This window comes from Rhinolophus hipposideros, assembly GCF_964194185.1.
Source record: "Rhinolophus hipposideros genome assembly, chromosome: 1".
NCBI classification, from domain to species: domain Eukaryota; kingdom Metazoa; phylum Chordata; class Mammalia; order Chiroptera; family Rhinolophidae; genus Rhinolophus; species Rhinolophus hipposideros.
Genome location: NC_138047.1, coordinates 18,024,523 through 18,037,861, shown reverse-complemented (window position 1 = coordinate 18,037,861; position 13,339 = coordinate 18,024,523). Strand labels below are relative to the sequence as shown.

At 37.4% G+C, this 13,339-nt stretch overlaps 1 protein-coding gene across 12 annotated transcripts in view; it reads left to right on the top strand.

Moving 5' to 3' along the window:
* The window catches only part of CACNB2 (calcium voltage-gated channel auxiliary subunit beta 2), a 332,881-nt gene that overhangs the window by 284,826 nt on the left and 34,716 nt on the right, over positions 1–13,339 (top strand). For all 12 annotated transcript variants that reach the window (XM_081053388.1, XM_081053383.1, XM_081053392.1 and 9 more), the window contains 3 exons: positions 3,428–3,550; positions 5,202–5,338; positions 9,156–9,232. In XM_081053388.1, the coding sequence (XP_080909514.1) occupies positions 3,428–3,550; positions 5,202–5,338; positions 9,156–9,232 (337 nt within the window). The remainder of the gene's footprint in view (positions 1–3,427; positions 3,551–5,201; positions 5,339–9,155; positions 9,233–13,339) is intronic.

Here is a 13,339-nt window from a genome sequence, read left to right as displayed (position 1 = left end):
CCTGGACCAGCTTTGCTTCCCTCAAGGCTCAGAACACCTCTTGCCTCCCAGCGTGTCTTAGAGCTCAGTCTGTCACCACAGTACACTCTGTCCTGGGGTTCCCATAACACCTCTGTATGACCATAGTTTCTGGGCTGCTGTTAGTTCATTCTTCTCAGGATTTTGCTTTACCATAGGGAGTGAAAAATAGAGAATAAATGGCCACTGGCCTCAAGACATAAAAGCCCCAAGAATCAGTGAGTCACAATTTGTTGTTATGGACATGGGAGTGAAGTGGAGATGTGTGAACCATGTCCCAGGGACCTGATGACAGAAGTGCTGCTGGAAACCATAACAAGATGGCAGGCTTCCAGACAGAGAGTGAGTGTCTGAGTGGGAACCAAGAGAAAAACCTGAAAGATGCGAGGAAAATCCTGTCAGGCCCTGGACTACACTGCGAGTAGGCCCAAAATTCAGATGCCCACTTCAGGCAGATATGTTTGATAAAATATGATTATATTCGATGAAAATTCAAAGATTCCATAAAAGATGTACCCTTGGGACTTCAAGTTGGTTGGAAAAAGAAAGCCTCTGTATCTGAGGACAATCAAAGAAAATCAGAATTACTAAGAGATAAGGAAGTGTAAATAAAGAGATAGGACACTGTAAGTAAAATGAATATGGGAAAACTTTGTCATATTCTCATATCCTAGAAAATGAGAAAGAATCCATGATGGAGAAAAATACGTTGAATATGTTTATATTATAGTTAGCATGTGTCATATGGCAGGTATTAAACTGGGGTAACTTGTTTGGCATGAGGAAGGTCACAGTGGAAGTTCACAGAGGAAATCATTTGTGCTGGGCCTTAATAGATGGGGGAATATGGAGAAACATTTATTTATGTATAGATTTATTTTTGATATATAGCAAGTGCCCATTTATTGAGCTCACTCTCTATACCAAACACTAGCCTCGCCTTGTGACCTGCATTTTCTGTAATTTCATAACAATTCTGCAAATTCGTATGATTACTCTCATTTTAGCCATGAGGAAACATGCTTAGTTAGAGTAAGAAATTTGCCCAGGCCACTCACTAGTCAGTGGTAGAATACCATTCAAATACAGGTCCATTCAAAACCCCCTGTTCTTCAATGATGAATGGCAACTACAATTTTATACATATACACAAACACACACACACACACACACACACACACACGAAGCGGAGTACAGCATTAGGAATAGAAACAGTGGAAATGTAATGGCTGTATGTGACGTCAGAGGGGTAGTGGATGGGGGGAGGGGAGTTGTCACTGTATGAGGGATATAAATGATAAATGTCTAACTATTACATTGTTTTATACCCCTGAAACTGATAAAAAAAATGTTAAAAAACAAAACAAAACAAGAAAAGCCCTGTTCTTGAGCCCACTGGAATGGAATTGATTTGGTTATAGGAAGTGAGCCAGGGAAGAGGGCACATCCCAAACTGATGTTTTAATCTAAGAACATAAAATTGCTGTCTGTGGCTCCTGTTATGATATGCTTACTTTCACTGCCCTTTTCATTTATTTTCTTCTGTTTTGTTTTTATTTCAGTGTGCCCTCTTCCTGCCACTCCAATGTTTGAAAAGTTGATCATTGCATAAAAGATACGAGATTTTCCCTGGGTTCCTCTGTAGAGTTGTACATTTAAAATGTATGTCTTCCAGTGATGAAAAAAAGACATATACTTAAACTCTGTATCCTACAAGAAATAAAAGACCCTGAGAGAAATGAAAGATTATGCTAGCATAAAAAATATTTTGTATCTATAATTTTATGATCAGAACTCTCATAAACAATGGATGGATCTACTCAGGAAAATCCTATTTCTAGCAGTAAAATGGAATCTGATTAAGAAGACATATTATAGAAAAGAACACTATTATATACTTCTGGTTGCAGTTTAAAATAGTACAGCCCATTTGGACAGTAGTTTGGAATAGAATTTTAAAAGGTCTTGATAACTCATGGCTTACTCATGCTACCTCTGGGAATATATCCCAAGGAAAGAATTCTAAATAGAAAGAGGCTGTATTACAATGATTTTTCAAAGCAGAATATTTATCACAGTGGGAAAAAAATTGTAAACCTAAATGTCAAAAAAAGAGTGAATGGTTAAGGTAATTTTTTTAAATGGTAGATTTAAAAAGTAGATCACATGAAAAATGCTGTATTACTTTAAAAACTAGATAAAAATTAAGTATGATTGTAGCTATTGGAACAATCTATGCATTTAAAAAAAAATTCAAGAACAAATGGAAGCACCATTATAGTATCAAGGATTGTGTTTCAGTGGTAGAACTACAGGTAACTTTTTTTTTAAGTCCATATTTCCATATGAGGAACAGCAACTCTTATACCGTTAAAAATCATAATGGATACCAAGAATTGGATTTCAGATATTTAAGACCATTTCACATCTACTGTGCCCCTTTCCAGAACTTAGTTCTCCTTTCCCAGTCTGCATAGTATGGATGGGTCTGATTGATTTCATGGCTCTTAGCTCAGCCCTCATCCCAGATAACAGTCAGGTAGAATGGATTAAACTATGGAATATTTGGAAATGAAGATGTGTTCTCTATTCTAATTCTCCCTTGTCCTCCCAGACAAGTCCAGAAGAAGAGTTTGTTGAGTAGGGAAAACTGCTTAGAAGAAATCCACTTGCCAAAATATGAAGGAAACACAATGCCAGTTAGAACAAAATCTCTTTCCACTGTTTCTGAGCTTATTTGTTTTATTTATTTTTAGCTTGTGGATAAACAAGTATTGCCTGGAGAGAGGGCAAACACTTTGCCAAATCTGTAAATTAGCAAAAGGTCAAATAATGAAGGATAGCTAATTAATGTTATCATCTTTAGTGGCTGAGTGAACAAGAGGAAAAATGATAGAATAAAAGGTCATTACTTTCATAATTCCCAGCAGCCATGAATAAGATATATTCTTTGGGTCTTTTTTCATCCCAAACATTGTAACTTTTGGAAGTATGTCATTAAGTAGTCATTAAAGTAGATGTTTGGGTTTGGGGGTTGGTTACTAAGTCTTTTTCACTGAAACCAAGTGGACATTTTATCTGTGTGTGTTTCCTGATTTCCAGTTGCTGCAAACTGTGACGCTGTAAACACATATTTCAATAGTTCATCCTCACTTTCATTACTTGTAGTGCTTTCCAAAAGACAACCATGGCCTTTTTCTAGTTTGGAAATGGGTGGTGAGTAGCTGAGAGCACGAAGATTATGTGTGTTGTGAATACTAGTGAGTTGTTTTGTGATAAGGAACCAAGGTAGAAAAAAACAATGATTACAGCAGTTGTTCAGTGTATGTTTGTATTTTGGGGGGAAAAAGAGGGAACACTTGTTTCTTATGTGTTTTTTTTTTCTTCTCCCTTCCTTTCCCGTCTTTAGACAAAGCCTGTTGCATTTGCAGTTCGAACAAATGTCAGCTACAGTGCTGCCCATGAAGATGACGTTCCAGTCCCCGGCATGGCCATCTCATTTGAAGCAAAAGATTTTCTGCATGTTAAGGAAGTAAGGAAAATAATTTGAGTTTCTGTCTTCATGATTTTTTACCTTGAAACAGCATTTCTTATTTCGTATTGCTGTGAAATAGCATTGTACAGAGCTGCCATTGTAGAATGTATGCATGAAGTCGGTGCCTCTCCACCTTTTATAATATAAATATAACGTTTTTAAAGAAGAAAGATGTCACAGGCCTCTTGCAACAGCTCCCCTGGGCTCTGTGACCCAGAAATTGGCAACTATTGGAGACGATCCTTTTTTACGCATAACCTGTACTTTTAATTTTAAATTTTAATCTTGACTTTGTGTTGTTTTCCCCTCATGTCTCAAGTCTCACCATCTGGAGAGGGTTTAGTAATAATATCTAGCATTCATGACGTCTCCTCTCTGCTGACAGTATCTAAACTCAGGCCCCTCGTGCTCTTATCTTCCTTCAATGATAGATTCCTGTCGTTGAAGGGAGAATGGGAGGAGTTGGAGCCAAGAAGGCAAGAAACAGAGAGCAAAAAAATCCTTTTTCCTCTATGCCAAAAGTTACCGCCTTTCTGTTAACAGTGACTCAAATCTGTCAATTGGAAAAATTTGCCCTAGATTAAGATTTATTTGGGGCAACATTTTTCAAATGCCTGCTGTGCAGAACACTTTATTAGATGGCCAGAAATCCCCCTGCACGAGGTTCTCAGTGTATGAACATGAGGTTACCTTAGTTAGACCTATGGGAATTTACAATTGGAGTCTGGGGGATGAGATGTTTTAGGAAGCATAGATTTAACTGCTTGCTGCTAAAAACTAAGCAAAGAAAGCGATGACTGCCAATTAAAAGAGCCTGGAGAATTTAGTTTATTTCATGAGCGTTTAGAAAGAGATACGAAATGCTAATGAGGAAGGAAGGCTAGAGAATGTTTTTAGAAGTCATGGCCTGCCTGGCCTCTGACTTGAAGACAGGAAGTTAGGTTAATTCAGGGCCTCCTCCAGACAGCTGATTCTTGGAGAGGAATCTCTTTCTGTCATGGAAGGAAAAAACAAAAACAAAAAACAGAGTGGATGTTCTTCTTTGAAATGTCAAGAACAGACTTGAAAAATACTATTCAGCTGAGGGAAACCTAACCACATCATAAAGATGGAGGCTAAATAGTCCATCTGTAAGAGAGAAATTGGTAACATCAACAGAAGTAGAAAAACCATCTGTGAACAGCGCACTGTGAGAGTTATAAACCTGTTTTTGCACAAAGATAAATTTTGCTCTGACAAAATATTTCACATAGACTTCAATATTTATCTCTCACTCAAAATACTTCTAATTAATTGGATTGTGTAAGAGGAAGACCTCTGTGACACTTTCTAGTTCCTAATGGCCTCTGATCAGTAGGAACAGTTAATCTGTGAAGGAGGAGACAGCAGCAGCTGCTGCCATGGAATTCAGACTCATCTTAATTCTTAACCAATTCTTTGTCTTAACCAAAAATACTTCACTTTTACATGCTTAACCCATGAACCTAAGGGTTTCCCTAGGCTTGTGATGTTTGTGACAGAGTTAATTAAATTGCCATAATGGTTCTCTCCACTGAAAGGAGTTAATATGGAAAATAAAATAAAATAAAATAATTTGAAGATTTGAACTTCTGTGCACTGATCTTAACAAATGTGATTTTGTGTTTAGAAATTTAACAATGACTGGTGGATAGGGCGATTGGTTAAAGAAGGCTGTGAAATCGGATTCATTCCAAGCCCAGTGAAACTAGAAAATATGAGGCTACAGCATGAACAGAAAGCCAAGCAAGGGAAATTCTACTCCAGGTAGGAGAAAAAGATCACGTGTTTGCCTCAAAATTAGGACTAAACCGTCATTTGTGTGTTGCTATTTGCTGTATTCCACAATCTTTATTATTAGGTGCTACCAAGTGGTCTGGTGAGACGGTTATTGGTAGCATCACAAATCCTGCATTTTAAAAACTTCCTCCCAGCATCTCATTTTCATCTGATTTGGGAGAAAATCAAATTCATTATTGTCATTAATGAAAATAGCTAAGATCATAGACTATATTCAGTTCAGGCTTCGGTGCAGAAGGAATTCTGAAGTCCTAATCTTTTACTGAAAATATTCTGCCACTAAGCAACCTTGGCGACTAATCCCAGTGTCTGCAGCTACCTGGCATGGCAGGAAGACATTTTGGAGATGACGGGGCTTAGACTTCATTGGCACAGAGCAGCCCTGGTAGCCTGTTAATTTCACTTTCTCTTGGGAAACTCAATTTTCAGCTTTCCCTACTGTTAAGCACTTAAAGGGAAACTCAATATAAACCCAATTAAAATTGGCTTTGCAGATAGCAAGTAAATGAGTTACATAATAGGCTGGGTCTGAATAACCTTTCCTAGGACTCTGGTGGTTGTTTGCCCCTTGCTAAAAGAATCACTAAAAGGGTTACTCAGACATGGAGTGAATTTGAAATTGAACCCTACGCAGCCAAGTCTAAGAACATGGCATGCTTCTCTCTTATATGAAAGGATGTGATATGGACACGTCTTTCCTTTCGTGTGAATAGGTAGGCCTCTATTTTCTTTAATTTATATTTTATTTGTTTATATAATGATGCAAGTCCTTTGTCAATGGTAATGTTTTAGCATTAGCATGAATTTTTTCTCAAGCATCCGCAAACAACTAAAATAGAAGATGCGTCTTCTTTAACCAGTATTTTATACCTGCCAGGCTCTTTTAGTTCAGATGGATTTCCCCCTTTTTTTTTTTTTTTTTTGAAACTTCTATCCCATATTTGACTTCTGCTAATCCCTGGACTTTGTGGGGCCCTCAGATTATGAGATGCATTTAGTCATAAAAAAAATAGAGGCACAGAGATAGAAAAAGAATGCACATTTTACCTGTAGAATATTGATGAGTTCATATTATTCATTGCATTTCTCATGTTCTGTTGGCTTTATTGTGTATTTTGCTATTCTCTGTATTGACAATGGTTCCTTAGTACTGGTTAATAACATCTTAGAATATGGAAAATTTTCATTTTCCTGGGGCATAGACATTGCTATCATCAGTTTGGTAGTATTGTATACAGTTTGTTGAAGTTTAAGGCTATCTCAGCTGGGGAATGTTTTGTTTTGGTTTTAGTTTGTTAAGGATAATTCAGCAATTTCCAGAGTTTTCCTGTTGAATCACTCAAGAAGAGGGTTCCATGGCCAAATAAGTTTAGGATAATGCCAGGGAGTACAAAGTTGTTTTAGAATTTTTCAGAGTCTTTACTATGTTAATGTGCTCCTTCAATTTGGATGGTGGGATGGGGATATTTTTCATGCATCTACGGAAATTACCTTATAGAAACTTTTCTTGGTTCATGTCTTAGAAATGGTGTTTTGTCGAAGACAATAAAAACTTTGGGATGGGCTTTTGCAGAGATAGACTTGTGTATCCTTGTTTGCTTCTTCTCATACAAACTGAGAAAGGAGAATTACTTGTAAAGGAGTTCTTAGAAAGGGAGAAGTGTTTGCCCAAATGGTGAAGGAAGCACCGTTTCCTCTGCCTGGTCTCGTGTTAGGGATCAGCCCAGTTTTGTAAGAACCTATGGGAACGGTACATGTTAGAGCCTCCGCTTCACAGACGAGGAGACAGGCTGAGAGAAGTTAGGGAACTTGACAAAGGTCACACAACTGGGAAGTGGTAGAATCCGGATGAAAACCCAACCAATCTGATGTAGCCTGACCTCAGAGGGGCTACCATGCTATAGACCAAATCATGTAGCCAGGCCCTGGCGCAAGAAGCACAGAACCAATCATTATCATTATTATTATTATTATTATTATTATTATTATTGCCATCTGTTATTATTTACTATATTAGATATATGGTTTGTTATTGTATTTGTTCCTTAAAGAACTACACATTATCTGCATTTGGTGGATAGAACATCTCAAAACTGACTCTAGGGAACTGCGTTACCTTTCCTATAACTATACACGTTTTCCCTTGATTTTCTTGATTTCATTTTGTCCTTTTTACCTAAGCTTTTGCCTAAATATGTGAAAATATCTCTACTTGCTTTCAGAGGTTGTTTTCATTTATCTCCTAACATTATTAAATAGAGCTTTGTTTTGTGGACGTAACCAAAATTTAGCAGTATTTTAAAATTCTGATATATAAATTATAAAAAAAAAACAAACAAATGAAAAACAAAATCAAGGGCCATAGAATAGGGGCACAGCTCAAGAATATGGCATTTTTATAGAATTAAAAGTTAAGGGCAAATGTACATTTGGAATATTTTGACTATTTGCAACATTTGTCGCAATTTTACACAATTCAAATAATACTGTGACTTTTATTGAAATTCAGAGAGCGTGTTAAACAAACCCATGCCATGCTTGAACTGAAATTAGACTTAGCATTTTAGAAAAAGAAAAATAAAATTCTGGAAGAAAATGTTTTGGTGCTGGTAATGGATATTCTTATATAACTGTCAGAAATTGTTTCTATAAATACCACTTTTTATTCATTTTCCATATTGTCTGGTGTCCTTGTGAAATGTACTAAAGTGTCTTTTAAGAATCTTAAAAATATGTAGAGGCTTTCTGCTAGTAGCTTAAAGTTTTTGATGTTTGTCTCTTTGTCTCTTTTATGCATTAAAAACTCCAGGAGCGTAGCAATGAAATTCAGCCTGCTACTGGTGTTTTAGTGGAACTTACATTTCCGTATTAACATTTTTATCATTAAATATTGCCCTTTGATCCAGAGATACTGTGGCAAATTATTTCAACTAGACCCTGGCTTTGGCTATGATCATGAACCTTAGGCCATAAGATTGTCTTCCCTAAATTCCGTGCCACTCTTTTAAGGTATTCCTTTCCATCTTCATTTTTGAAGGGGCCATTTTGTAGTATGTTATGTAGCGTGCTGGTATACTGGTAAAAAACATTAATGCTGTTGTTCTCATGTTAACGACAAACTTTCTAAGACACAGAATTAGGTCTTACTCAAACTTTAGAATTTGGTCATTGTGAAGCACATGCTCTTCAAATCATTCCTAAATTAACCAGGTTAAATCCTCATGCTCGCTATGCTTGAGAAATGTTCCAGATATGATCTGAGGATTAAATTATATAACACTTCATCATGCTTCTTTGTGTGTCTTTTAAAGGTTAGCAAGTTTGAGTATTGTTGTTTTTCTCTTTTATAGGTCACTCATGAAAACCTGAGTCCTGAATCTTAGTATACTAAAAATAACCAAGCTAAGACAAAGGTACCAAACAAGAAGAAAACACTAAGTTCTCGTTGCTTCTGAGGGTCTCTAAGATCAAAGAAGCAGAGGACATCTCTGCTGCCATCTACCTGTGATCCTGGCAGAGATATCGAGGGCTGCAAAAATTACCCTAGTTCTCCTCCATTCTCCCAGGGCCTTTTACAATTAAAACTTGAATTTGAAAGAGAAACTATGGCTGTTTCCAGTACTCCGGGGATCTCCAGTGGGGAATTACTGTTTGCCTCCTTGTAGAGAAGACAAATTTAAAGTTCCATAAAAACACAATGAGTAATCATGTGTATTGAGCAATATACAGGTCTTAATGTCTGAAATAAGTGTCAGATTTAATATAAATTTTTGCTTTACTCCAGTAAATCAGGAGGAAACTCATCATCCAGTTTGGGTGACATAGTACCTAGTTCCAGAAAATCTACACCTCCATCATCTGGTAAGTAGGTGTAAGCACTGAACAATACATGCTGCATATCATGCTTTCCTCAATCTTACCCAGTTGTGTGAAATACACAGAATCCCTGTGTTAACCCTAGAAAAAGGGATCAGAAATAAGAATGCCCACATGCAGTTAGGAACAATCTGGGGAAATTTTTTTCTGGCTGTGAAAAATAAAAGGAAATCTGTCAACATGCTCACTGTAAGTTGCTTAGATGATCAAAGTGATGAACGGATTTAACTTTTGGTCCCTAGCTTCCCCATGGGGACCAGCACATTGTCGTGGGCAGTAAATGGGTGTGCACCCATCAGGCGTCACAGTGCAATGTGAGGTGTTGCCCTCAATGTTAAATAAAAAGAGAAGAAGAATGAAAACTTTTAGAAAGGTGAGGAAAGGAAAATAAAGTGACGGCGCCATGGACCTGACATGAGCTATACTCAAAAGTCTCTGTGAAAGATGCACAGAAGTATCGAAACAAAGATGAAAACTCATAGGAACAGTAACTACTGTTTTATTTCCAAAGCAGTGGGTTCCTGCATATGATTGCTAGGTAAAATAAAGGACACCCAGTGAAAGTTGAATTTCAAATAAATAGTGAATACTTTTTAGCATAAGGAAATATTGTGTGAGCCACACTTACACTAAAAAAATATTTATTGGTTATCTGAAATTCACATTTAACTGAATTTTTAGTGGCTACATGTGGTAGCGCTACCATTCTGTGCAGAACTTGGAGTTCTATAGAAAAGGAGACTAATTGGTCAAATTGCATGGAAGCCCATGCTCAGAGTCTTAGTTGGCTAAGAGATGCAATTGGGAGTCAGAGTAAGATTATAAGGATTGGGCAGCAGAGCACTTGAGCAAAATGATTCCATGTCTGATTTCCGGGAAGCCGGAAATGGGGAGAGGTCAATGACAGAGAATTGTATGTCTGTGAGTTAAGGAACTAGCCACACTGGGACTGCTGTCTCTTAAGAAAAGGATCCCCTCCTATTAATCATCATGCCTTGTTCCCAAATGTTGGTGGCTTTTTGAGATCAATAAGGGCTTCTTAGTAAAAACTATAGGACTTTTTAAGTGAGCAAAATCTGAACACAATAAGAAATAAATCATTGTGGGATGCATATTGATTTCAAAAACCATGTACTTATACTTTTCAGTAAACCTAAGTTGCTCAAAATTAAGTGAAATAGTGTGTTTGAAAGGAAAATTGAAACTTTTTTAGGTACTGTGTGAGGATTATGTCTTCCCTTCACCAGTGAGGAGTAGATATTTTCTGAAGGCACAGGGGAAAGGAGGCTTATTCCAGCTTCCTCTCAAAGGTGTGAGGTTGTAGGGATTATAGTATAAACCTTATATACTTCCTGTATACCTTAAAGACTGTGGGAAAGCCAGCGGCCTGACACTAGGGTCCTGGAATGAGAAAAGGCTACATCCCATGTTAATAAAGCAGCAGCCCCTCCCGCACATGTCAGCCCCACTTCTGTGGACCAGGCAGATCCTGTCATTCCCTCTAGCCATATTGTATCCTTCTCATTGTTTGGGCAATATAATGAGAGCAGGAACATGCATTTGGAAAAATAAATTAGTGTATTTGTGAAATCACATTTCATTTTTATAGTCAGATGTTGGTGATTACTAAAAATAAAGTTAAGAGTTTAATATAATAAAATAAAGGTGATTTAAAGCTTCACCCAAGTTTTATACAGATACAGGACTCTTGGAATAACCTTCCTGGATACCAAGAGTAGAAAACACTTGTGTCTGGGTGGATTAGAGATATTAACCATGTCATAATCCTGGTGTAATTTTTGTGTCAATAGCACAACTTACCTCAAGAAAAACTCAGAAAATTCTACAGAGAGGGACCCTCACCCACCTCTAGGGAAAACCACTTAAGCTATCAAATGTGGATTGGTCTGCAATTGTAATTTTCCTCTGTTTCCCAGAGGCCCCATCTACAACTCTTCTCACCCATTGCTAGACCAAAGAATATTAACATCTTCCTAAAGTACTTGTGAATATATTTGGAGGCTCAAGGATTTGGAAAAGGAAACATTTCTACTTCACATCTGGGTAATGGGGTACTGTGTGAGGCTTATAAGTCTTCCCTTGACCAGCAGGGAGTAGATATTTTCTGAGGGCACAGGGGGAAGGAGGCTTATCCCAGCTTTTCCATAAATTATTTTCATAAATAACAGAGCATGCATTTTTTATTGTTATTTTCATAAATAACAGAGCATGCATTTTTTTATTACACAATGTATATCCCACACCTACATGTGTGTGTACATACATGTTACTTCTGCACACCACTCCACTTGACCAAAGTGTCTCAGATTAAACTAAAATTTAAATTGCAAAAAGTGTCACCAAGTCTCTATACAAAAAAAAAAAAATCATGCTAGTGAGAAAGAATAAAAGAAACTAATTTCAAATTTATGAAAGCAGTTTTTCCCAAGTAAATACCTATGTTTGTCAAGGTATGTAAATACAAGAATGAAATTAAAAAGGGTAACATCTCTCATTATAAGGAGAACCCATTTAGTCAAATAAAGTATATGGAACTGTAGAGTTAAATATACATCTTAACTTTAGTAAATTTTTTTCATGTGTTTTGAAAGTGGCCAAATGTTTTAGAATTCTCTGTGTTTCAGAATTAACTCAGATGCTTTTAGATTTAAGCTAACCAAAAGTCAGAACTAGTAATTTGGATTGTTTTCAGCATGGGATTTTGAACCCTTGTTACCAAATGTATGTACATTTCAAACCTCACTCAGGCTGTGTATGTGTGTAGCCAAACAGCTGGGCAATGTCACATCTAAACTTTTTATGTATTTCCACTCTTCCTTTACAAAATAAATCCATCTGCTGATCACAGCAGGTCCAAATCAATGGACAAATCATAAAATCCATGTCATGACCTTTGGACTCCCTGCGTCCTGTCAACTCTGACGTGCAAGGAGGTATCCTCAATTTCAGGAAGGCTTTTGGGGGATACTGTCTTTCAACGTGGACTTTATAAGTCCAGTAAAAGGTGAGAAAGGTAAAAGTATACCAGAACTTACCACCAGAACAGAAACTTATCTGATGTTGATTAAGACAGAGGAACAGTAAAACAGTGACCCAAATCCTCTCTGTCATGTCCAGGAAGATACTAATGACGTGCTTACTGAGATGGGGTTCAAAGGAAAACATTGTAGGGTGCTATAAAAGTTAACATCATTTCAAACTGCTGGGCACATTTTATAATGTTTCTATTGCACACTATGTGCGTAACCTTTTAGTTCATCAATATGGATAGATGAGGCAAAGAGAAAGACATTTATATACTAGGTATGTCTAACTAAATTCCCGGAATTACCTCAGTCCATTATCACCTGCATTGGAGAGTCAGACCTCACCTTTATGCCGTCAGAAGCTGAGAGTTGCACTATTGTGCAAACAATGCCAGGTTTTACACGTCATCACAGGTTTTTGACCTAATCAAATGAAAAGGAACAATTAAGCAAGAGATCCTCGTTTGCAGAAGGCTGAGTCATCTAATCTCCATAGTAACTTCATAATTGAAAAATGATGTGACTCCTGTCAGATGATCTTCCGTCATTTGAAAAAGTTAGCAGCGGCTGTCGTGGGCACCGATTCAGCTTTCATATCACAGGGAATGGCAGTGACTTTACAGCTCCGAGCTGTCTGTTATGTCAAGGGGGTAATTTGTTCCTTGAATCTGAACGTACTGTGGATTTTGTTAGAGAGCTAACAAGTGTGATCTGATGCTTTCCTGGGGTGAGTAGATGTTCTTTTCTTCTACTTGACCTCATCTAAACCATAGAATAATTTTCTGGTGAGCTCAACTCTCTGATATCCTCCTGAGTCCTAACACTGAGGACACAGCTCCACCTGAGGAGCAAAGGGAACTGGAAGAGTGCACCAGGATTGAGAACGGACCTCACCTGAAAAGGCAGCCGGTTTAGGGACAGGGACAGGACAGGGACTTCCAGAGGCAGCAGAACCAAGTTCTGAGTCTTGGCTCTACTGAGTCTGTGCCAAGTCCCTCAAACTCTTTCAGAGTTTATCTTTTAAATCTAAATGCTAAGAGGGTTG